The following is a 24,729-nucleotide window of genomic DNA, read 5'->3' as shown; positions in this document are numbered from 1 at the left end:
GGGGGGGGGGGTTGTGCAGGAAAGTCCCCAACACCATGGTGAAGAGTGACTAATCTTTGTGTCCCAGCCAGCGAGGCATGAGCAAATCCATGCCAGCTCTTTCCTGTGAGATTCCAAGCTCTACTTTTTGTTGTTTGTCTATTTATTTTAGGTTTTTTAAGTTTGTATGATTGTTTGTTTGCTATGAGGGGTTTTCGGAGCGATCCTGATGGTCATTGCAAGGGAGGGTGGGGGTCCAGAGGTGGAACCAGGCTCAGACCAGAGAAAGCTCTCCTCCCTGGTCCCGAAGGACGTTTATTGTTCTTCTGTGGTTGTCTTTCTGATGACGTTGGTTTCTGCACGGTAGTGTTTGGACTTCTTCCATCCCCAGTGGAAGCTCTGGTTGGGGGTGGGTGACCTCAGAGTACTCGGCCTCTGAGGGCATCCAATTCCCTGTGGCCTCCTTGGCAGTTGGGATATAGTCCTTGTTGCTCGTATTAATAGTTTGTGGTGAAGGTCTGGGAGTCTTCATGGTTGGGATCCAGGCATTCTCCTTGCCACCTGCTCCACCCTGGAGTGCCCCCCTGCTCCACACACTTGACCTCCTGTTAAGAGGTTGTCAGGATCACACCCGATTCCCCCCTCATGCCTTGGTATAGTAGTTTTACTGTTGTTTAGTGCCGCTTTGAATCTGTTGTCTATTTTTTATTACAAAGTCTAGATATAGAGAGAGGAGAGACAGAGAGGAAGATCTTCCGTCTGATGATTCACTCCCCAAGTGACCGCAACGGCCGGTGCTGCGCCAATCCGAAGCCGGGAACCAGGAACCTCTTCTGGGTCTCCCACGTGGGTTCAAGGTCCCAAATCTTGAGGCCATCCTCAACTGCCTTCCCAGCCACAAGCAGGGAGCTGGATGGGAAGTGGAGCTGCCGTTATTAGAACCGGTGCCCCTATGGGATCCCGGGGCTTTCAAGCAAAGACTTTAGCCATTAGGCCATGCTGCCAGGCCCAGATTTATTTTTATTGGAAAGGCAAGCGTACAGAGAGACGGGGATACAGAGAAAAAGATCTGCATTTGCTGATTCACTCCCAATGTAGCTGCAGTGGCTGGAGCTGAGCCTATCAGAAGTCAGAAGCCAGGAGCTTCTTCTGGGTTTTTCACATAGTTGCAGTATTCCAAGGCTTTGCAAGGTCCTCCACCACTTTCCCAGGCTACAGACAGGGAGCTGTATAGGAAGTGGATTAGCTGAGATGTGAACTGGTGCCTCTATGGGATCCCAGTGCATACAAGGTGAAGACTCTTTCCATTAGGCTACTGTGCTGGGCCCACTTCTCCAACTTCTCTGTGATTTTCAAGTAAGAAATCTGTCAAAAACAGGAAGACAGACAATCCCCAAATTGGAAGAGATGTCATATTTCATTAGGAAATATTATTTTTTTTCCTAGAGAGATTGTGCTTCTTGGATGATTAGGAGTATAGCATTAGCTGGATTGGGGAGTATTTGGTTTTCAGTCTTAAAATTTCCACTCAAATTTGCAATTACACTTATATCAGTCTACTTGCTAGCATTGCATATGTCACTAAATCTCCAGAGCTTTCATCAGAGTGTATCATGTTAATGGAGTCCTTTCCAGAAGCACAGTTTTTGATTCTCAACCAGATGAAATGAAATCTCATTCTAGTATTCACCCCTTTTGATCTTTGATTTCAGATTCTACATTGCACTTAAAAATTGGCCAAATATGACACAAGAAATTCCATGCATTGTTCAAATTGACAGTTTTATCTTTCAATTTCCATGTGATCTTTGGGTTTTTTTGAAACAGGCATTATTATTATTATTATTATTATTATTATTATTATTATGTACAAAGCACCCGGCCACACTCTCATCCCAGCTTCATGGCCAGCACCTTGGCCTTGGCCTTCTGCAGCTTGGAGATGCAGGCCATGGACTTGGGCCTAGCACATTGCCTCCCCAGTGGCGGCAGATCTCGTTGTTGGTCCAGATTGCTTCCAACAGCTTAGTAAGGGCACCCTTGTCCTCCGAGTTGACCTGCGTGAAGGCCACGGTGGTGTAGTCTTACCATGGACCAGGCGGCCCAGGCGGACCTTGGCCTTGATGATGTAGTAGGGGACACCCATCTTGCTACAGAAGGTGGGCAGGAAGACGAGCAGCTCAATGGGGTCCACGTCTCGTGCGATCACCACCAGCTGTGCCTTCTTGTTCTTCACCAGCGTGGTCACTGTGTTTACGCCTGTGTGCAGCACCAGAGGCTGCTTGGTCGACATGTCTCCCTTGCTGGCCACCTTCTTTTCTGCACGGGCCAGCAGCCACTGCTTGTTCTAATGCTCTGTATTTGGTCGGTATTTATAGGCCAGCTTGAGCAGCTGTGTGGCCGTCTGCCGGTCCAGTGCCTGCGTGAACTGATTGATGGCTGGAGGCACCTTTAACTGCTTGTAGAGGATGGCTTGCTGCCACAGGCGGATGTAGCATGACCACTTGTTGAAGCGCGTGAGGTCCCCCTTGGGCTGGATGTCCTGTCTGATGCCAAAGTTCTTGGGCCTCTTCTTGAACAGCAGGTTCATCACCTTCTTGGCCTCCTGCTTTCTTCACCACAGCAGGGGGACCGGGGCCACCTTCTTGCCCTTGGCTTTCTTCCCTTTGGTCATCTTGGCAGCTGAGGGCAAGTCCATGTGATCTCAATGACCTCAAACCCCCCAGTATGGTAAAGCAAGGACCAAAGGACCTCAGTAGATAGTTCTCAGTAAGAAAGTAGCCATGAAATAGCTCAACCCTATCAGAATAGCTATTAATATTTCGAGGAAAGGTAACAAATGCTGGTGATGATGTAGAAAATGGGAACTTCTGTACAGTGTTGGTGGGATTATAAATTCATTCAGTAACTGTGGGAAATAGGATAAAACTTCTTAGATGATTAAAAATTAGCTTGGTATATGATTGAGCAATCTAACTGCTAGTTGTATGTTCTGAAAGTTATGAACATATGTGAGATATTGTAACCGTGTTGTTTATAGTAGCACTGTTCATAATACCCAAATATGGAATTAATCGAGTTGTCCATCATTAGATGACGAAAACATAGTATATATCTACAATATATAACATAATATTTGTGTACACTATATAACAGTATATATATACAACAGAGTGTTACTCAGCTGTGAAAAATAAAATTCTGTGGATTTCATCAAAATAGGTGTAGCTAGAGGGCAAGATGTTAATGAAATATCCTAAATGCAGATATACGGATATGACATTCTATTACGCAGAATAGCTTAAAGAATCACAAGCAACAAAAACAAAACAGGATGAAACTATGCTGTATATCAGTATTGATGCAAAGGGGATCTTATTTCTTGGATTTATGTCTTTGTCAAACAAATGATGAAGGACGATATTCTACTCTCATTTTAGTGGTCTGTGATTGTAAACTGTATGATTCAAACATTTTCTCAGTTCATAATATTTAGAGCCCTTACCTATTAAACTCTCATCATTTTACTTTTGTTTGAATCACTTCATGAAAAATTAAGTTCTTCAGTGCAATGTGAATTTAAAACATAAATAAGATGTTTAAAAATGTAACAGGAAAAAGTTGAATATACAAAAGAAGTATAATTCTGTTATAAAATTATGTATATTGGCTACATTAATTCTTTTTATGTTAAAATCAATAAATAAGTAACTAGAAAAAAAGACAAGAAAACCAGAGAAGTGGTTAATGTTAAAGGATTTGTAAAACGCATTTAAAAAAATAGGTTTGTTACAATGTGGCATTTGCCTTATATGTATATTTTCTGTTCAACAGGCAGGCTGGGACTGCGTGCTATTAGCTGCTACTTATAATAAGATAGTTCTGTATGAAATTGCAGTTTGTTTCCTTACTATGCTGTAGTACTCTATGTAGTAATTAAGATTTTGGTTTAAATTAAATGTTATTCCGTAAAAAGGAAAACAGAAAGTAGAAAGAATTTTAATATGTATAGACTCAAAAATGAAAAAAGATTATGGGATACTTGCACATGTATTTTTAAATTATTGGATACATAAATATATAAAGTCCTAATTGGTGCTGTAGGAAATATTTACTTATTTATGCAAAATCAGTTAAAAATATTTCCAATATTTCATTATTTCATGTTAAAATAAGAAAATTGAATTACATTATTGCTTAATATGATTTTCAAATGTCAGGTTGTGTGAGAAAAACACTCATAAATTATTCAAAGATTTCCTCATTCTGTACAATACTAAATATGTGTCTTTCTTATCTGACATTATTTAGCTTATGCATTTATATATGTCTACAGGTTAGAGTGAACGCGTAATTATTACAGAAACCAATCTGGTACAGAATAATAAGGGAGTTGTAACTTCAGAATTGCAAAAATAGTACAGAACAAGATATTTTATTTAGTTTTTACTCTATGTTGCTATACAGGTTGTAAATTAAGCTGAATCTATATAAGTGGCAAATCAAATACACACAGAAGAATTACACTCCATTTACTATTTCATTTTTTTTTTTCAATTTCAATTTTATGGTACAATTATTACAGTCTGGAATCATTCCCCAAATACCCAACCCCCAGTGGGAGTGCAGGCTAGTACAACCACTATGGAAATCTCTAAGGAGAGTACTTAGAGAATAACCCTGCCATATGACCATATGACCCAGCTATCCCATTCCTAGGAATATACCCAAAGGAAATGAAAACTACATATGAGAAGGGGATCTGTAATCCTATAGTTACAGCAGTACAATGTACAGTAGTAGACATGGAAACAATCCAGATGACTTTCTAGAAAGGATTGATTGAAGGTGCATTCTAGCAGTGCCTTCAACAATTCATTAGAATCTGAATGTTTAGAGAAAACAACCTTTAAGAGGATAAGGAATGTTCCATTGAAGTATTGGAATTGCAAAAGTAGTACAGGACAAAATGTTTTCATTTTGTTACTCTACGATGCTGTGTTGATTGTAATTTAAGTTGTATCCATCAGAGTTCCAAATTAACGAGACATAATGCTGTGTCAGTATTTCTATGTAATGATCCAGAACTGAGGAGACATGTGCTATTACAGGTGTTGGTGTCATTTGAAGATGTGGCTGTGGATTTTACTCAGGAGGAATGGCAGAATATGGACAATGCTCAGCGTACCCTGTACAGAGAGGTGATGCTTGAGACCTATAACAATCTGCTGTCTGTGGGTGAGTGAAATTCTATCCTGCCCAAGCAGAATGCTTCTGTATAGATGACAAATGAAAGAAGAGTGCATCAAGTTTAGCAGTTGGTGGGACTAGTAGTCATTTCACAATATTTACATTGTTTTCCATGAACAGGGTACCACATGACAAAGCCCGATGTGATCCTCAAGTTGGAGCAGGAATCAACACCAGAGATGGTGGAAAATTCTGTCAACCAGGGACTTTCAGGTAGGTGAGCACATAGTGGGCAGGAAATTGACACATAGCTCAGTACATGTTGAATGCAATTCTCTGAGATTTTTTTTTTTTTTTTAAGTTTCTTCCTAAAGGACAGCTGATGGGACACAGGCATTCTACAGTCTCCATATTTAGGTTTATTCTAGCAGTACCTTTCAAACTTTCCCAGTCTATAACCATAAAGCTAGAACTATATATTGGTCGTGTCAATGATCCCAAGCATTTAAGTCATCGTCTGCCATCTCCCAAGATACATTTTCAAAAAATTGTATTTGAAGCATAATAGCCAAGACAAGAAAAATTGGCACTGTTATCGGATATAAGATACCCCAAGCCTTATTTTGAATTTCTGTGCCACATTTTCTGTATTGTCCTGTATCAACTAAAAGTACACAATATCAAATACTTGGATTTTTTAAAAAAGTTTTTATGTGAATGCATTAATAAAAAAGATGTAATGCTCATAAATAATGCCCATAAATGTCCACATTTTACTAATATTAAAATCTGCTGTGTCTAGAATGGCAACAAATGTCAATGACTTTCCTTGAGCATTGGAAAAGAAACTCTTCAGTATGATTCATGGATATGGTTACTCTTTTCCTCATTTCAGATCCCTGCAGAAAGAATAAGCTGCTTGAAGCTAAACAGAAAAGTCAACAAATATTCTTCAGGCAAGTTGTAATCACAAAAATTATATAATAATTCCAGAGAGAGAGGCATTACCAAAGATGCTTAGTATTAGCTCTGGCCATAGTTGAAACACGAACTGAAAGGAAAATTGTACATTAAAAAAAAAAACTTGAGAAGTGATTTCATTATTTCTGTTTATATATATTTGCAGATAGAAGTTTTATTTGCAAAGTGACCAACTGAATGTAAAAAAAAGCAGAGAGAATTGAATAGCATTTCTTGGGAGAGACCCAGGAGATGGTGTGCCTCTTGAAAGAAGATTAGACACCAAAGTATCTTAGGATTTTAAGTTTCCTCTGACTCTTGCTTGTCTAAGGCAAGAACCTGTTGGTAAGACATTTCCCATTTGTTCAACCAGCCAGGAAATAGCTCCTACTACACATCTCAAACTGTGCCCTTGTAATTATATGGCTGTTTGGGTCTCTGAGATTGGAAGCCATGTGAGTGATCAAATTGAGACAGAAGACAAAATAAATAAAGAGACTGATCTTTTCTCAGTTCATCTAGGAAGTGTAGTGGGTGTCATCCAAAGGCACAAATAGGTCATTGCAAAAGATCACACCCAAGGGCATGGCATGGTAGCCTAGTGGGTAAATCCATAGCTTTCACTTGCTGGGATCACTTATCAGCTTTGGTTTACATCCTGGCAGCCTTATTTAACATCCATGTCACTGTTTATGGCTCAGGAAAGCTGTCAAACATACCAAAACCTTTCAACCCTCACATTCTTGGGAGACCCGGAAGAAGGTAGTTGATTACAGCCTCTTAAGTCTTGAACTGCTGTGCTTGCTATCTGCACCCACCTGAAAGTGCAATCCATCTGAAGTTTTAGCCAGAATAGGCAGTGGTGATGGTTGTGTGGATGCACTCTCCAGATTTATGCAAAGCCATGGGGTGCCAAGGGTCATTTTTCTAGGTTCAATTCCACTTGATGGAAGGGTTACCAACCTTGTGCAATCTTCTCTTCCTGCTGAGTCAAGCCACATAGCTCTCATCCAAGAACAAAAAGTCTTTTTCATATGCCATGTTGTACACTCCAGCAAGTGTTACCAGGAATACTCAGTTTTTCTCTCGTGTACTTATAGCCCCAGAAAGTAGTAATCATTTGCAGACAGAAGTTTTAACTGCTAAGTGGACAGGTGAACTTCGAAAAAGCATGGGAAAAGCAGTTCCCAGGAGGGAGCTCAGAGATGAGGTGCCTCTTGAAGGAGAGAGGAGGAGACTTCATAATTTATTTCATTTTTTTTCTCTATAGGAAGCCTAATGAAATGCCGTTTGGGAAAAAGCGTGCTTCTAATGTCCCTGAGAATAGCCTCCAGAGTGGGAAGAGTCTCACTCAACAGGAAAAGACACACATTTGTCTACAGTCTTTTGAACATGATGGGAAAGAAAAAACGTTCAGTGGGAAGAAGATATTCCTTATGTGTGGGCCAGTTTATACTAAAGAGCCATATAATAAGCAACCTGTCAATGTGGGAGAAACAATTCGGGTTGAGAAGAAAATGTTCCACAACAATCATTTTGGCAAGCATCAGGAAACACAATCAAGAGGGAAACTCCATGGACATTTCAAGAATGAGAAATCTCTGATGTATAAGACAGATGTCAACATAAATCAGATAAGCCGGACAGCAAAAAGTCACTATAAATGTAACTACTGTACAAAATCTTTTAGTTCTAAATCTTGCCTTTCCACCAAGCAGAGAACTGACACAGGAGAACATTTCTATGTGTGTAATGAATGTAAAGAAAACATGTACCAGAAGTCAGAGCTTCAAAGAGATCAGATCCATCTCACTGAAGAGAAGCGATATGAAGGCAATAAGTCTGGAGGAGCTTTTGATGAGCAATTATTTGTCAAGAGACATGAGAGAATTCACACAGGAGAAAGGCCTTATGATTGTAGTGAGTGTGGGAAAGCTTTTTCTCAGAAGTCACACCTAATCGTGCATCAGAGAATTCACACAGGAGAAAGGCCTTATGATTGTAGGGAGTGTGGGAAAGCTTTTTCTCTGAAGTCACACCTAATGGAGCATCAGAGAATTCACACGGGAGAAAAGCCTTATAAATGTAGGGAGTGTGGAAAAGCTTTTTCTCGGAAATCACATCTAAACAGGCATCAGCGAATCCACACAGGGGAAAAACCTTATAAATGTAGTGAGTGTGGAAAAGCCTATTCCAGTAACTCAGGTCTGATTGAACATCAGAGAATACACACAGGGGAAAAACCTTATGAATGTAGTGAGTGTGGAAAAGCCTATGCCAGGCACTCAGGTCTGATTGAACATCAGAGAATCCACACTAGGGAAAACCTTTATGAATGCAGTGAGTGTAGAAAAGCATTTTCTGTGAAGGCACGCCTAATCATACATCAGAGAATCCACACTGGAGAAAGACCTTATGGATGTACCCAGTGTGGAAAAACTTTTTCCCACCAGTCACGTCTCATAACACATCAGAGAATCCACACAGGGGAAAAACCATATGAATGTAGTGAATGTGGAAAATCCTTTATCCAAAGTTCATGTCTCAGAACCCATAAAAGAATCCACACAGGGGAAAAACCGTATCGATGTAGCCACTGTGGGAAAGCATTTGCCTACAGTTCCTATCTCATAACTCATAAGAGAATCCACACAGGGGAAAGACCTTATGAATGTAGCCAGTGTGGTAAAGCCTTTACCCAAAGGTCATGTCTTATAGAACATCAGAGAATCCACACAAGGGAAAAACCATATGAATGTAGTCAGTGTGGAAAAGTCTTCAGCAGACTTTCAGGTCTCAAGTCACATCGGAGAATCCACACCTAGGAAAAACGTTAGAATGTATTGATTGTGGAAATACTTTTTTCTCAGAAGTCACTCCTAATCGGGCATCAGAGAATCTACACTGGGGAAAAAACTTACAAATATAGCCACTTTGGAAATTTAAAAACCTACCGTTCAGGTCTCATTATACATCAGAGAATCCAGCCCAGGGGGAATGTTATGCATGTATTCAGTGTGGAAAGTCTTTTGCTTTTATGTTTCATTATGCACAAGAATTCACATGGCATACACATGAATGTAGAATGTGTAGAAGCCTTTTAGAAGCCCCCAATTGTCATTAGACTCAGATCATACAGAAAAGACAAAACATGAATTTACTGAGCAGAAAAATCTTTTTGCTGGGTCACAATCATGCGTTAGATAGTCCACATAGGGAAAAGCCTTGAAATGCAATGAGTGTGGAAAAACCTTTACTTCCAGTTAGCTCTCATTTTACAACAGCAAATTCACAAAGATGGAACATGAGTATGGAAAAAGATTCACAGTATAAATGTATGACAAGTGTGGAAGAATTGATACAAAAACACATCTTGACTGCAGTAGAAAGTGTAAGCACAGCAATAATGACATACTGCAGAAATGAAGAAAATATCACACCACTGACTGAAAACTCACTTTTCTGGTGTCAATATTCAGCAGAAGCATGAAGCTCAGAAATAGCATGTAAACAGAAAAACGAGCTATCACAAACCTGTTGTCACGGTCTGTTGGAGCTTAGAAAGTGAATGAAACAAGCATCAGCAAGAGCATCAGTGGACACCACTGCAAAAGTGCAATATGTGTGGAAAAACGCTTGGAAAGTCTCAGCAAGTGTTAAATGATCTTATGTGTTGCCAAAATAATTCAAATGTGATTTGTTCATTATCTTTTGTTGTGAGACAAAAAATGTGAATGAGTTCTGCGTTCAGATATTAATGTTGCTAATCAATGTTTAGTGCGTAGTACTTTTTGGTATTCTGTGGTTATCATTTACACATTTATCTACTACAGCATTTTTAGAATCTCAAAATTGCACATTCTGTTAGAAACTAATGTTGGAATAAGAGATAATGAAGCACGTGTCAATTGCCCCAAAGACTCAGCTGTGAAGGATGAATCTTTTCTGAAGTGAAGATTCTCGTGTCATTTGGCCAAATGTGGAGCCCATTTGGCCGCTGTCTCCTTTACCACTCCAGTGTAGGAGATCACCTCTGGATCTCTGCCTGCTTAAATTATGTGGGAAGCCATACACATACTGTGTACCTGGAGAATCCCCTGACAATAGGCTTGGCTAACTGAGACTCCAACCTGACCTGTTCACTGTGCATGCAGCTAGAGTGTTGGGCTGTGCCCCATCTCTGTTCTTGGAGAAGCTGTGGTAGAATTTCCCTGAGAAGTGCTTAAATGCCACCCTCATCCAGTGTACCAGTCATATGTAATGAACATACCCCAAGGTATAACTTTCATTCCAGGTGGTATATTATCGTGACCTGAATATTATGACTGAATATTAGGGAAAAACTCGGGAAAGAAGAAATTAAACTTTGTATTCTTGAAGCGTTACTCTGCAATGTGCGATTTATTTTTAAAATCTTTTTAGCCTGTGTGGAAATGTACATCAGTGCCTGTATGTGTGTGGTTGGTGCAGATGTGACCACATATATGTGTGTATGTGTGTAAGAAGAATGTTTGGTGTAATGAAACATTTACAAATTATTGATCCCTAATAAATACTACCAGAGTAGTTAAAATATTGTTGGCATCAGACCATTATTTGTACGTGCATGTGTGTGAAAGAGAGGGAGTGACAAAGAAAGCAAATAGGACAATGTGAGAGTGTTTGGAGACATGCAAATTTGGGAGGGATTGGTTCCATTCAGGTCCCACCAACAGAGGTTAACATCTCATGCTGAAGATCCATTTATTAGGATTTGAGGGCTAGCACTATCAATAAATCAGCAAATCCTCTGCCTTCCACGGCTGACTTCCCACACAGGTGCTGGTTTATATCATGGCTAATCATCTTTTCATCCAGCTCCCCGCCTGTTGCCTGGGAAAGCAGTGAAGAATGGCCCAAAGCCTTGGCTCCCTGAAGCCAGCTAGGACACCCTGCAGAAGATCCTGGCTGAGGCTTCAGTGCCACTCGGCATCAGCTGGTGGTGGGATTTAGCAAGTGAACCAGTGTCTGGGAGACTCCAAGTCTCCTTGTTTCTGGTGCTGACTCTTTCTGTCTCCCTGTTAATGGTGAATCCATCACTCAACCAATAAATGATCAAAGCGAAATACTAATTATCACTCCTTACATGAGTCATGGTTAATTTTGATTATTATTATTTTAAAATGTCAATGTATTGATCCATTCATGGATTGACACAGCTCCCCAGAAGCAGGAAATTCTCCTGCCCTCCCATTTGCAAATCCTTTCCCCCACTGATTTCCCTTCATCACCTTCACAACTTGTCATTTTCAACTTCCCACTGCATATGTGAATGGGGAGTCCTTGGTTCCAAAGACAGGAACCAGCTTAGTATTCCGCATATATTCTCAGCTCCATCAGGCTTTCAGTGATGGAGCTGTGGTGGTCCCTGCCTGTATGCTCAACAAAATATTTGTAATGCCCTTTAGAGCTCAAGCGGGCCCAACCAAAGCAGTGTGTGTTCAATCCACCAAGAATTCAGTAAACAAGCATGCAAATCAAGAGTCTCTCATTGATGAATCTATGAATGAAAAGCATGTACTTTCATGAGAGATGAGGTCATCACCCAGAATCTTTGCAGGTGCTCACCACCCTACGAGGCTGTACACTACCCTCCCACCAAACAAAGTATATGAAAGAGTCCTGTAGGGAATTGACTAGATATGTAGGACCAGCCTCTTTCATATTTGTGCCTCCTCTTGGGCACTCTGGCTCTGCCCCTGCTTGCCAGACTAGGGAGCTGGTTAGAGTTGTCGAGCAGCTGATGTGTAGATATCCAGCTGACCTGCACTTCTGGGAGCTTTTGTGTTTTGGAAGATGGTTGCTCAGCTGCATGCCAGATCATGCCTGATGAATCAGGACTGCTGTGGTTGGCAGGCTGGCCCCCATTTTCTGGAGGTTGAAAGCGCTCTTGACTTCTAACAGGTATTTCCACTCATCTAAGCTGACTTTCTGAGTTCTCTGCTCCAAGTCCTGCTGACTTCTTTGGCTTCCAGATTGGAATGCTTTTCAGGCTGTCCTGGTATACTGGTGCTCCCTGGCCCAGTGATGCATCCCCATTGGTCCCGTCTCATCCACCCTTGTGCACATGAAAGAGCACATGGGCATTTTGCCTCAAGGCCTATGTCAGGCCACAGGGGCAGACCTTCACATCATCCATCTGATACCAGTGGCCATTACCAGCTTTGATGTAGCACAAGTAATGTTCTCTGTGATGACTCAAGGCCTTGTGCACAAGCACAGCATAGAGGCTGTACTCCTGTGGCCCCATGTTCTTATGAGACAAGTAAGGTCTCATGTCCAAGCATTCAGGATAGTGCATGGCTTTAGCCATTTTGTCACGTGTGAGGTCAGAAAAGCACTTCAAGACCAAGATGAGAACATCACCAAACATGTGCAAGGTGATTGTGCTGGAGACAGGTGCCTTCCTGATAATCAAAGTAAAATATTAATTATCACTGTTACTCAGGAAACAAGTCTTTTTTACTTTAAGTATCAATGTACTGATTTTTTGATGCTTTTCCAAAATTCCCTAAGTGTTGGGATTTCTGTGCACTTTGCTACCAAGCTGGGATTCTGGCATTATTGTTGCCAAAGGTTTCACAAACAGATCCATCGAATAGTGATGAGTATTTGAAATCGTTAAACTTGATTTGAGTTTCATTTCATGTATTTGTGTGCATTTATGGTTTTGGTTGTTGTTTTTTGTGTGATTTTGAGATAGAAACATGAGCCTGAAAGTTGGAGAAAGAGACAGAAAAGATGAATATTCTTAAAGTTTAAATTTGCACTTCACAGTACTTCTTAAATTTTATCAGTTGTTACAATGTTCTCATCCTTCAGAACAACTTTTAAGTGTCAGATTTGCCAGCTGTGTTCTCAGCTTGCAAATATTGCACCTTGTTTGATAATGACCCATTCCATTCAGCTCCCTGCATTTGGTTTTGGAAATTCAAGGGAGAATGGCCAAAGCCTTGGGTCCCTGTACCCATCTAGAAAATACACTAGGAGCTCCAGACTGCTGATCCTTTCTGCTTCTACTGCACTAGACATTTCCTGAGAAATGAGTGCCTCCTTCTCTCTCTCCCTTTTGCTCTGATTCTCTCACACTCTCTGCCTCTCCAGTCTGTAAATCTGCTTATCGAACAAAAATAGAGCATTTTTTAAGGAAGAAAAATAGGGCTTACCTACATTTTGGCTCTCAGTCTGGTGCTGTTTTTCAACAGGCTAATAATCTTCAACCCTAAAAGCCATCATTCCATACGGACATGGATCCATGGGCTGGCAGCTCTTCTTGCCATCCAGCACCTGGCATGTATCCAGAAAAGCAGATGAGGATGGCTCAAGCCCTTAAGATCCTGCAGGCATAAAGAAGGTTCCATGGAATCTTCTGCTTCCTTGCTTCTGGTCTCTCAGCTTTCATTGATGCATGCAATTTGGGGAGTGATCCATCAGATGTTAGACATTTGTCTCTTCTGCCCTGTGAAATCACCCTCCCAATATAAAACAGCAATTTATATATGGCAAAATACATTTCAATTCTTGTGTATATTCATTTGCTGCATTCATTTTAGTTATTTCCTTGCTGGTGTATGTATATATGTATTTGCTAATTTATTTATACTAAAGTAAACCATTTCCTCAGTTGATTTAATTTCTTTTTTCATTTTAGAAACTATTTTGTTTTATTATATTGCTTTATAAACACTGGGGTTTTAACTCCTCATCCCCAAGCTTCCTCCCCACTAAATTCCCCTCTGGTTTTTTTTTCAATGATTTATTTATTTTTATTACAAAGTCAGATAAACAGAGAGGAGGAGAGACAGAGAGGAAGATCTTCCATCCGATGATTCACTCCCCAAGTGAGCCGCAATGGCCAGTGCTGCGCCGATCCAAACCTGGGAACCAGGAACCTCCTCCAGGTCTCCCACGTGGGTGCAGGGTCTCAAATCTTTGGGTCATCTTCAACTACTTTCCCAGGCCACAAGCAGGGAGCTGGATGGGAAGTGGAGCTGCCGTGATTAGAACCGGCGCCCATATGGGATCCAGGGGCTTTCAAGGCGAGGACCTTAGCCGCTAGGCCCTTTCCCCTCTGTTTTTACCATTGGTATCTTTCATAAATTTGCATAATTCCATCATACTGCCAATGAAGTATTTCCCAACAATATAGGCATACACAATTTTGCATAGCACAATATACAATTGTCAGGATATTATAAGCCATTCTTCCACTGGAGTCTATTCTTCTACTGTATGCATTGAGATATACCATTCTCTGTCCCTACTTCTGAATATATCATTTTCCACTACATTTACATTATGCTTTCCTTTAAATACAGAGCCAGTGTACACAGTCCACAATGGGGAGAAAGAGTTTTTATCTACATGAAGTTTACAACATGCAATAAAAATGCTAATGAGTTGCTAGTGTGATGAAAAAGAGCACCAAGAATCTTCATATAATAATAAATGTCAGCCTGTGACCCATGTAATGCTAAAGAAATTATAATAAAGTTTAGAATACCATTACTCATGAGAAGTCACTGATAGTGACAAAAGAGACATTAACAATCTCAGGTGTTTATAACCAAGCAATCTGAAGAATGATTGATTAATGTATCATATCACAAGATCTTATCGAGAAAGTGACAAATAACTATGAAGTGCAAAATGATAAAATTCTTAGATTTGACATCACAATACTGTTAATTGAAGCAAGAAAGACTCATTCCCTGAGATGATGTGCAAAACATCCAAGTCATGGGAGCATTGAGCATCGTTGCGGCACAATCTCTTAAAGTTATATCTATCTAGCTAGCTAGCTAGCTAGCTAGCTATCCATCTCTGCATTCCTTAGTAGAAATGCATTCCATTGATGTGCCTTGATTCCATGTAGTCTGTCTAGGCTTTTTTACATCCTTCAATTGTGGTGTTACATGTATTGATTTCTTCTCCTTTTTGTTGTTGTTCCTTTTCATTTTTAATGGATGTTATCTGATATTACAGCAAACATGATATGTGAGCTTTGGGGATTGGCTCATTTTGCTTAGCATAATAGTCTCCAGTTCTGCCCATTTGGCTGCAAATATATATATAGTATTTCATTCTTTTTAACAGCTGAGTGTTATTCCAATAAGTAGATGTACCACAGTTCTTTTATCCAGTCCTCTGTCAATTGACATGAATGGGTAGATAACTTTTCAGTTGCCTGAGTATTCTCCATACTGACTTCCATAGTGGCTGCAACAGCCTGCAGCTCCACCAGCAATGGAGTATCGTTCCTTTTCCCCCACTTCTTACTAGCAGTATTGTTGGCATTTTTGTGTATGTGGGCCATTCTCACTGGAGTTAAGTGGAATCTCAGTATTGTCTTTATTTGAATTTCCCTCATTGCTGGGGACCTTGTGCATTTTTTCATATGTCTGTTAGCTATTTGGATTTGTTCCTATGGAAAGAGTCTGCCCATTTCATTTGCCCATTTCTTGACTGGTCTGTTTGTTTTATTGCATGGTTGCTCTGAATTGTTTGTATATTCTGCATATTAGCACCCTATTCACTTTATAGTGTTAAAATATTTTATCCCATACTTTTGGTTATATTTTAACTTTGTTAATTGTTTCAATTGCCGTGCAAAAGCTTCTTAGCTTAAGGCAGTCCCATTTGTAATTTTGGCCTTGATTTCTTTTACTTTACATGGTTTTCCTAGGAGATCTGTGCTTGCAGGTATATCTTATAGTGTATTTCCTACGTTTTCTTCGAAAGGTTTGATGGTTTCCGGATGTAGGTTTAGACCCTTTATCCATTTAGATTTGAACTTTGTGTATGGTGAAAGGTATAGATTTTTCCCTTATTTCTTCAGGTTGCTGTCCAATTGTCCAAATAGCGTTTATTCAAGAGATCTTCTTCTCTGAGTTATTTCTTATTCTCTTGTCAAAGATTAGATGGCTCTACATGTGTGAGATCCCTTCTGATATTTCTAATCTATTCCTTTTGTCTTCCTCTCTCTTTCTGTGCCAGTACCAGGTTGTTTTGATTACTAACACCCTATGACATGTTTGAACGTCTAGGATTGCAATCCCTCCAGCTAGGTTCTTATTCTTTATAATAATTCTGGCTATTCAGGATCTTTCATGTTTCCAGATGAACCTTTGTATCAGTTTTGATAGCTCTATGAATAATGTTCTTGGTATTTTAATTGGAATCACATTGAATTTGCATATTGCTTTTGGTAATATAATCATTTTGATGATATTGACTCTGCCCATTCAGGTACATGGTATATTTCTCCACTTTTTGAAGTCTTATTTCTTTTTTATCCATGTTTTGTAATTTTCCTTATAGAGATCTTGCATATCTTCAGTTGGATTTATTCCCAGGTATTTCTTTTTCTTCTCTGTTATTCTTTAGCACTGGAGTTGTTTTTATTCGCTAGGGCTGTTGATTTCTCTCCATTTATTTTGTACCCTGCCTGTTTACCAAGCTCTCATATACATTATAGCAGTCTCTTTATTGAGTCTCTTGGTTCTCTTATGTATAGAGTCGTGTCATCTTCAAACAGAGGTCTCTTGACTTTCTCATTTCCAATTTAAATTCTTTTGATTTTTTTTTCTTGTGTAATAGCATTTGTGAGTACTTCCCGTACTATGTTATATAGCAGTGGTGATAGTGGGCATTCTTGTCTGGTTCCAGATCTTGCTGGGTGGGCTTCCAATCTTTCCCCATTGCTTATGATGCTGACAATGTGTTTTCATAGGTTGCTTTATATTGTGAATTATTGCTTCTATGCCTACCTTGCTGAGAGGGTTTGTTTTTTTTTAACATGAAATGGTGTTGGATTTTATCAAATGCTTTCTCTGCATCTATTGAAATTATCAGATGGTTTTCGCTCTTCAGTTTCTTGATGTGGTGTATGAAATTTATAGATTTGTGTATGTAAATCATCCCTGCAAGCCAGGAATGAATCCCACATGGTACAATGAACAATCTGATGTATTTTTGTATTCTGTTGGCTCATATTTTGCTGAAGATCTTTGTCAATATTCATCAAGGATATCAGTCTATAGTTTTCTTTCTCTGCCGTGTCTGTATTTGGTTTTGGTATTAAGGTGCCATTGGCCTCATACACCAACTTTGGAAGAATTGCCTTCCCTTCTATTGTTTTGAAAAGTTTATGGAGAATTGGAATCAGTTTTACTTAGAATGCTTTGTAGAGTTCAACAGTGAAACCATCTGGGCCCAGGCTTTTCTTTATTTTGGGTGGGTGGCTTTAAATACTGATTTGATCTTGGCCTCCACTGTAGATTTGTTTAGGTTTTCTATTGCCTCATGACTAAGTTTGGTAGATGATAAGAGTCCAGGAATGGATCCATTTCATGGAGTCTTTCTGATTTATTGCATATAGCTGTTTGTATTAATTTCTTATTATTCTCTGTATGGTTATGTTATCTGTTATGTTCATTTTATCATCTCAGATATTAATTCCTGTCTTCTCCTATTTTGGTTATTTTGATTATTTCTTATTTTCTGTTGTATTTGGGATTATTTCATAGTTATTTTTCTAGTTCCTTCAGGCGTATACTTAGCTGGTTTATCTGGTGTTTTTCTTGTTTCTTGATGTAAACAGCAATTACAGTAAAATTACCTCTTAACTGTCCAGTTGTTCTATTGTCTGTGTGAGCTCTTTGTTTCTTTGCTGGGTTGCTGTCTCATTGGTGTTAATGGGGTGTTATCTATTGGTGTTAATGGGGTGTTAAAGTTCCCCACTATTATTGTCTTGGCATCTATGTCTCCTTTTAAGTCTGTCTATAATTATTTCATATAGCTAGATGCTCTTGCGTTTGTCATGTAAACATTTATTACTGTTATTTCTTCTTGGTGGATGGCTCCCTTTATCATTATTTAGTGTCATTCTTTATCTTTTTTTTTTCATTCTTTATCTCTTTTAATGTTTCTCATGGTAAAGTATATATCATCTGATATTAGAATGGCTACATCAGCTCTTTTTTCATTTCTGCTAGCATGAAAACTATTTTTCCATCCTTTCCATTTCTGCTTCTTTGCATCTTTGTGGATTAGATATGTCTCTTTTAGGCAACAGGTAGTTGGGTCCTGCTTTAACATCCATTCTGTTAATCTATGTCTTTTGATTGATGACTTTATGCCTTTTGTGTTCAGAGTTGATATTGAGAGTTCTTTTAGTCCTGTCGTGTGTGTGTGTGTGTGTGTGTGTGTGTGTGTGTGTGTTTGTATTTAATTTTGTTTTCTTTATGGGTTTTAATGAGGATATCTTCCCCTTTGCCATCACTGATTATGACTTACTGGCTTTCTTTCTGACTTTAGCACATTTCTGAAGAGCATTTCTAAAGCTGATTTACTGTTAGCATATTCTTCTAGCTTCTTCGATTTACTATGGAAATATTTTATTTCATTTTTATATACGAGTCACAGCTTTGCTGGGTATATTATCCTTGGTTGGGAATATTTCTGTTTTAGGATTTGAAAAATGCTTCTACATTCTCTTCTTGCATCAAGGGTCTCTTCTGAGCAGTCAGCAGTGATTCCAGCTGGTTTTCCTGTAAAAGTTATCTGGTCTTTTGCTGTGCTTTTTTCAGCATTTTTTCTTAATGTTCATTTGAGGGAAGCTTGATAATGATGTGTATGGATGAGCATCTTCTTGGATTGAATCTGTTTTGGGTTCTCTGACCTTCCTGAATTTAACTTCCCCTAATGTTCCCAGTGTGTGGGATGTTCTTATAATTTCTTTGGATGCCTCCTGAAATCCTGCATCTCCTTCCATTCATTCTGGAATTCATATAATTCTGATATTTGCTTTTTGATGGTGTCATATATTTCTTGGATAGATGTCTTGGTTTTGTTCAAATTTTCTTCTACAGGTTTAATTGACTGTGTGTTCTCATATTGGTTATCCTCTGTTTCTGATTTTTTTTTTCCTCTGCAGCATCCAATCTGTTGGTTATTCTTCCTACTATGTTCTTAGTCCCAAGCATTTCATTTTGAACCTCTTTTACTGAATCTGTTTCTGTGAAGATGTAATTCTTGAATTCCTTGAGTTCTTCCAAACTTTTTCATTGTGAAGAGTTTCATGTTTTTTTTTTTTATTCCATATCTGGAGGTTCCTCACTGCATTCATCTTGCAGCTCTGAGACTGATGTGATCATTTGATCACCTTGCTGGGGGAGCACTAGCTCCTTCATATGTGTTATTTCCTTTCCTTCTACCTATTCCCATACCTGTAAGTTTTCTTGTCACTTTGAGCCTTTAGCCTCTGGTGTGTTGCTAGAGTTTTCTGGGATGTCTTTTCCTGTCTGACATCCTGGAGCATGCTAAGACAGAGGAAAATATGTTGTGTCTCTGCTTTGATGGACGGTGAATAGGGCATCTCTCTGACTTGCCTTGTAAAGGCAGCAGATGAGCCACAATGTTTTTCATTTCTCACTTGCCAGTCAGACAAGTAACAAGAATGTCTACTACGCGCTACTGCTTTGTGGGTGACCAGCACACATACTCTCTGCCACTTAATACTTGGAGTCAGGCCCATCATATTTCCCCACCCTTGATAGTTAAGTGACGACTGAAATGGGCTTCAGTCACCATTTTATTCACTCCTGGGAGCGGCACTTCCCCCACTTGGTGTCAGAGAATCCTCTGACCCCCAGGGATCCTGTGTCTCCCTCTTGGATGATTCTGGTATCACTCTGAGAGGCTCAGGATTCAGAACTTTCAGGTACAGGTGGAGTCTGATCTTGTCCCATGTGTATCTGTTTTAGATGGTCCAGTTCCCAGCTGCCATCTCTCCAGTGGGATCTCCCAGAAAAGGGTTACCTGGTTCGGTGCCTGTGTATTTCTTCTCTGGTTTGCTTTCTTTCACCAGTGTTCTGTCCTATTTGTTCTTCCACTGCCATCTGTTTTCTTTGGGAAGATGAAGACTCTGATATAGAATCTCCCTGTATTCATTCAATAGTCCCAGGGTTCAAACGAGTCACTATTTGCCCTGGATGGAGTCCACATTCACTTTCTCAGGCTGCAGGTTACAGTCTTAAGCATTTTTCAGTGGCTTTTCCTTTCCTGCCTCACTCTGGTGGAACCCATTGAGGTTCAGCCACTTAACCCAACAACTCTATCCTTTCAGCTATCTGCTTGGCTGGATGCTGTCCCAATATTCTTGCCTTCCATGATTGACCATCCTGAATCACTTCCAATGATATATTTTCAAACAGCATTAATCCTCATGGGCTAGGAAAATGGCCATTTTCCCCATGCATAGGACACATTTCAGTCTTCACAGACAATTCGTTCTATTGCTTCTCAGGAGACAGTGAGCACTCTAAGCTGCTGATGCCTTTTAGTACCTGATACACATAACCCAGAGGCTGTGGAAGCAGCTAAGATGCATCACATTCAAAGTGACCTGGGGACTGCAAGTGGAGTCTTATGTTTCACAGGGGACAGGAGAGAACTGGGGCAGACAGGACCACCTTGGGGCAGATTGAGAGCCAGACGATGTTCCAAATCTCATTTTCTGCCTTCAGCCCCCCCTAGAATCCATGATTTCCAGACATACTGCACTGAAATGTGGCCACCACACGAAGCCATAGTGTTTATTGCAAACATTGAGTTTCTCTGCATTTCTACTTTGATACCTATGTGGAAGATACTTTGCTGTGGAAAACCCATGTCATAGCCACCCAGACTGACATTCATGCAGCAGTATCCCAGCTAATATCCAGAGGTACATGCACCTCACTTACAAGCCTCTGGAGGAAACATGTTTTGCCAGATAATGGTGAAACTTGCGGAGCTGGAATCCAGTGCAGGCGCCAGTGGAAAACTTGGGAGAATCTTCTTATTCCTGGCTGTGTTGGTTCAGCTCTTCTCATACAGCCATTCAATCATAAATCACAGAATGTCAGATCCATCTCTCACACTTGCTCTTGCTCTGTCTGACTGCCCGTCTTTCTCTCTTTATCTTTCTCTCACTCTGTCTACTCTCTGCCTGTATTATCGCCAATCAAGCAATCAATCTGCAATAGATTAACTATGTAATTAACTATGTAAAGATTGTCAACAAAAATAAAATAGTATATATATATATATAAAGATGAGAAACTCATTATTCATCTACTTCACAAACAATAAATCTTAAACACACAAACCAAATATATTCACGTGTGTCAGGGTTTAAACCCGTCAGCTCGCCCCAATATCACCATGAGTGAGGCAACAGTGTTCTTTGGCTATAAGAACCACTGGAGGGGCGTGGCCGTGTGGCCTAGCAGCTGAAGTCCTCCCCTCGAACGCCCCGGGATCCCATATGGGCGCCGGTTCTAATCCCGACAGCTCCACTTCCCATCCAGCTTCCTACTTGTGGCCTGGGAAAGCAGTTGAGGACGGCACACTGCATTGGGACCCTGCACCTGTGTGGGAGACCCAAGAGAGGTTCCTGGTTCCCAGGTTCGGATCGGCGCACTGGCCCGTTGTGGCTCACTTGGGGAGTGAATCATTGGATGGAAGATCTTCCTCTCAGTCTCTCCTCCTCTCTGAATATCTGACTTTGTAATAAAATAAATAAATCTTTAAAAAAAAAAAAGAACCACTGGAGACAAGCTGGTCAGGAATGTACATTTTATTATTCACAAGTTACAAATTTTGAAGCTTAAGGAAGGGGAGGACAGGAGGTTGTCTTCAAGCAGACCCTCACCCATCAAAGACACAGCAACTGGCTAGAAGACAACTCTATTTCCCTTGACCTTCCAATTATGTCAGAGATCATGTTCCACATGTATTTCCCTTGACCTTCTAGTCATGTTGGAGGCCACACTCCACATGTTGACCTCTAAGCTTTCCTTGGTCATGGGGAGGTTAGTTCTATGGCATACCCACCAGGAAAAAGGTAGAAAATCAGGAGCAATTGTCCACACCTGTGGACTCTAATTTCCCCTATCCCTCTGACACTATGTCCTTTTCAGGTTCCTACTGAGGATGGGTATGGGGAGTTCTTGGTTGCAAAGACAAGATCAAGCTGATAATGCTCCATATACTCTCTGTTGCATCAAGCCTTCAGTGATGGAGCCAATGGGTTGCTGCCTGTAATCTCAAAAAGCCCTTGTTGATATTCTTTTTTTAAAGATTTATTTATTTTTATTACAAAGTCAGATTTACAGAGAGGAGGAGAGACAGAGAGGAAGATCTTGCATCCAATGATTCACTCTCCAAGTGAGCTGCCACGGATGGTGCTGTGCCAATCCGATGCCGGGAACCTGGAACCTCTTCCGGGTCTCCCACACGGGTGCAGGGTCCCAAAGCTTTGGGCCATCCTTGACTGCTTTCCCAGACCACAAGCAGGGAGCTGGATGGGAAGTGGAGCTGCCAGGATTAGAACTGGCGCCCATATGGGATCCCGGGGTGTTCAATGTGAGGACGTTAGCTGTTAGGCCACGCCGCCACGTCCCCTTTTTTTATTCTTTAGAACTCAAGTGTGTCCATCCAACATTGTGTGCTTTTAAAAATAGATAAAAACAGTCTCTGGTCCCACTAGTATGGAGAAGATATTATTAATTCTTTCTGAAATAGGTCTGTGTGGCTCCTAGACCTAATGGCCAGCATGTTCAAACAGAGTAAGGAAAAAAATTGTTCCATGAGCACCAATGAAAACCCTGTTACTTAGGACAATTTCTTTGTCCACAACCCCAGGTGCTGCTATCCACCCAGGGGAGGGTTCTGGAGTCTTGTGGGTGTGGAATTATGGCCTAAGAACATTGATGGTTAAAGCCGATGTATGTGCAGGTCAGGAATGATTCCTGAGAGACACCAAATGACAAGGCCAGTGATGGGACAAAGACCTAGTGACTTGGAGATTTCCTCTGCCCACAGCGACCATACAGGGGACAGATCGTGGACAGCTCTTGGTATGTTCAGGATGATGGTTCCGCTCACCATTGCCATGTTAGTGGACAGAATGCAGGTAAGTCTGAATAGCAGTGCTAGGCATAGAATACCCCATGAATGTGGCTATGGCTGGGGCTTACCCGTTCTGGCCTGGATTCCTGCTGGGAAATCTAGCTCCCCATGCACTGCTACTAGGCAGGAGAATAGTCCTGGGCTTGTGGGCTGCCAGGGAGCCAAGTGGCTCTGATCTCTGTCAGCTATTTACCTGGTGGCAAGCTCTGGGTTCTCGGGGGTATGGCATTTCTCCCTAGGGACATCCATGGATAAGGCCACTGTATGTGTAGGTGAAGAATTACTCCTGAGGGATACCTAACAACAGGACCACTGTACTTGCAGGTAAGTGAGGGGACTGAGACCTGGTGGTTGGGAGGGGACACGCCTAAAGATCTTAATGGATAAGACTGATACACCAGTCTACATGGAAGACCTAGGTTGGGCTTGTTAACATGGAACATGGCTGACCATCACACACCAGCACACATGCAAGCTACAGCTGGGGGCCTGTCTGTCAGGGTTAAATCCTAGAACTTGACAGTGAGTGTCAGATCAGGTGATGGATCACATCAAACTGGGCCATGACACCAAACAGCAGGCAAAAGAACCAGGTCAGGTGTTGAATTCTGTGGGGGGATATGTGGGCTCAACCCTATGGAACTACAAGTCCTGCTGGTTAGCCTAAGAGTTTGAAAACATTGGTTGAACTAGGTGAGACAATGGAACTCACCGATATTCACTGGTATTGGTGCTGGGAACAAACATGGCAGGGCCAGGCTGCAGCACCAACATTAGAACCATGAAACAGGGTATGGGGTGGGCTGGGCAGCACTGGCTCATACAAAGGCCAGGATGGATGAGGCAGCTTATGCCATGTAAGGGCCAAACACCTGCTGGCATGTGTGAGATCTGGGTCTGGGTGGGCCAGGGTGGGGTCGAGCAAACCATAGCCCGCTGGCAAGTTCAAAACACATGAGGGAGTACAGGTCCTGCTGAGCTTTGGATTGGCTTAGCTCTGACCCTTGTGGCCATTTAGCAAGTGAACCAGCCAATGAAAGATCTTTCTATTTCTCCTTTTCTCTGTAAATATTTCCTTACAATACAAATGAATGAATCTTCAAAACAAAGTGAATGGAGATTACAAAGAGAAGTCAGTGGAATGCTACCCAACCGCCACAGGCTATGGCAAGCTCCAGCTCATGGTCTGCTAGCAGAAACATGGACCTTTAGGGCCAACAGGAAGGTGACTGAGTACCAACTTCAGGAATAATTGGGACCAAGCAGAAGCAGCAGGTGCAGACTTGAGCTCCAACATCTCTCATTGCTCTTACTTCATATCAACCTACCAGTGACAGGGGGGATTCTGATTGGCTGTGTATTATGTTCCATCATATGGTTCCATGGCCCTGCAAACTGTCCAGTCAACAGCTGACTTGTCATAATAACATGGAATCCTGGAGTTACCGTTGTAGGAGAAGCCATGGCTACAGAGGGGCTCTGTTAACTAGCAGTCCTCTGTGTGAGCCACTTCTTCATGTGGTCTTTCCTCACACAGGACCTGGCGTAGAAGTTGTATGAACTCCATGGAATCCAAGAAATTGTGAGTGAATGGGGCTGAATGTT

General features: G+C 40.9%; 1 protein-coding gene and 1 pseudogene across 1 annotated transcript; one reads left to right on the top strand and one right to left on the bottom strand.

The window, feature by feature from the left end:
• Positions 1-1,869: 1,869 nt before the first annotated feature.
• On the bottom strand, positions 1,870-2,653 carry LOC131482804 (large ribosomal subunit protein eL8-like; annotated as a pseudogene).
• A 2,494-nt stretch (positions 2,654-5,147) lies between these two features.
• Positions 5,148-8,954, top strand: LOC101521925 (zinc finger protein ZFP2-like). The gene is made up of 4 exons (XM_058678164.1): positions 5,148-5,217; positions 5,350-5,442; positions 6,065-6,125; positions 7,400-8,954. The coding sequence occupies exons 1-4, from the start codon at positions 5,148-5,150 to the stop codon at positions 8,952-8,954; spliced, it is 1,779 nt and encodes a 592-aa protein (XP_058534147.1).
• Positions 8,955-24,729: the final 15,775 nt, after the last annotated feature.

The sequence above is a fragment of the Ochotona princeps genome, chromosome 20 (genome assembly GCF_030435755.1).
Source record: "Ochotona princeps isolate mOchPri1 chromosome 20, mOchPri1.hap1, whole genome shotgun sequence".
Taxonomy (NCBI): Eukaryota; Metazoa; Chordata; class Mammalia; order Lagomorpha; family Ochotonidae; genus Ochotona; species Ochotona princeps.
Note: the sequence above shows the minus strand (reverse complement) of the source record. Positions and strands in the feature narration are given on the sequence as shown.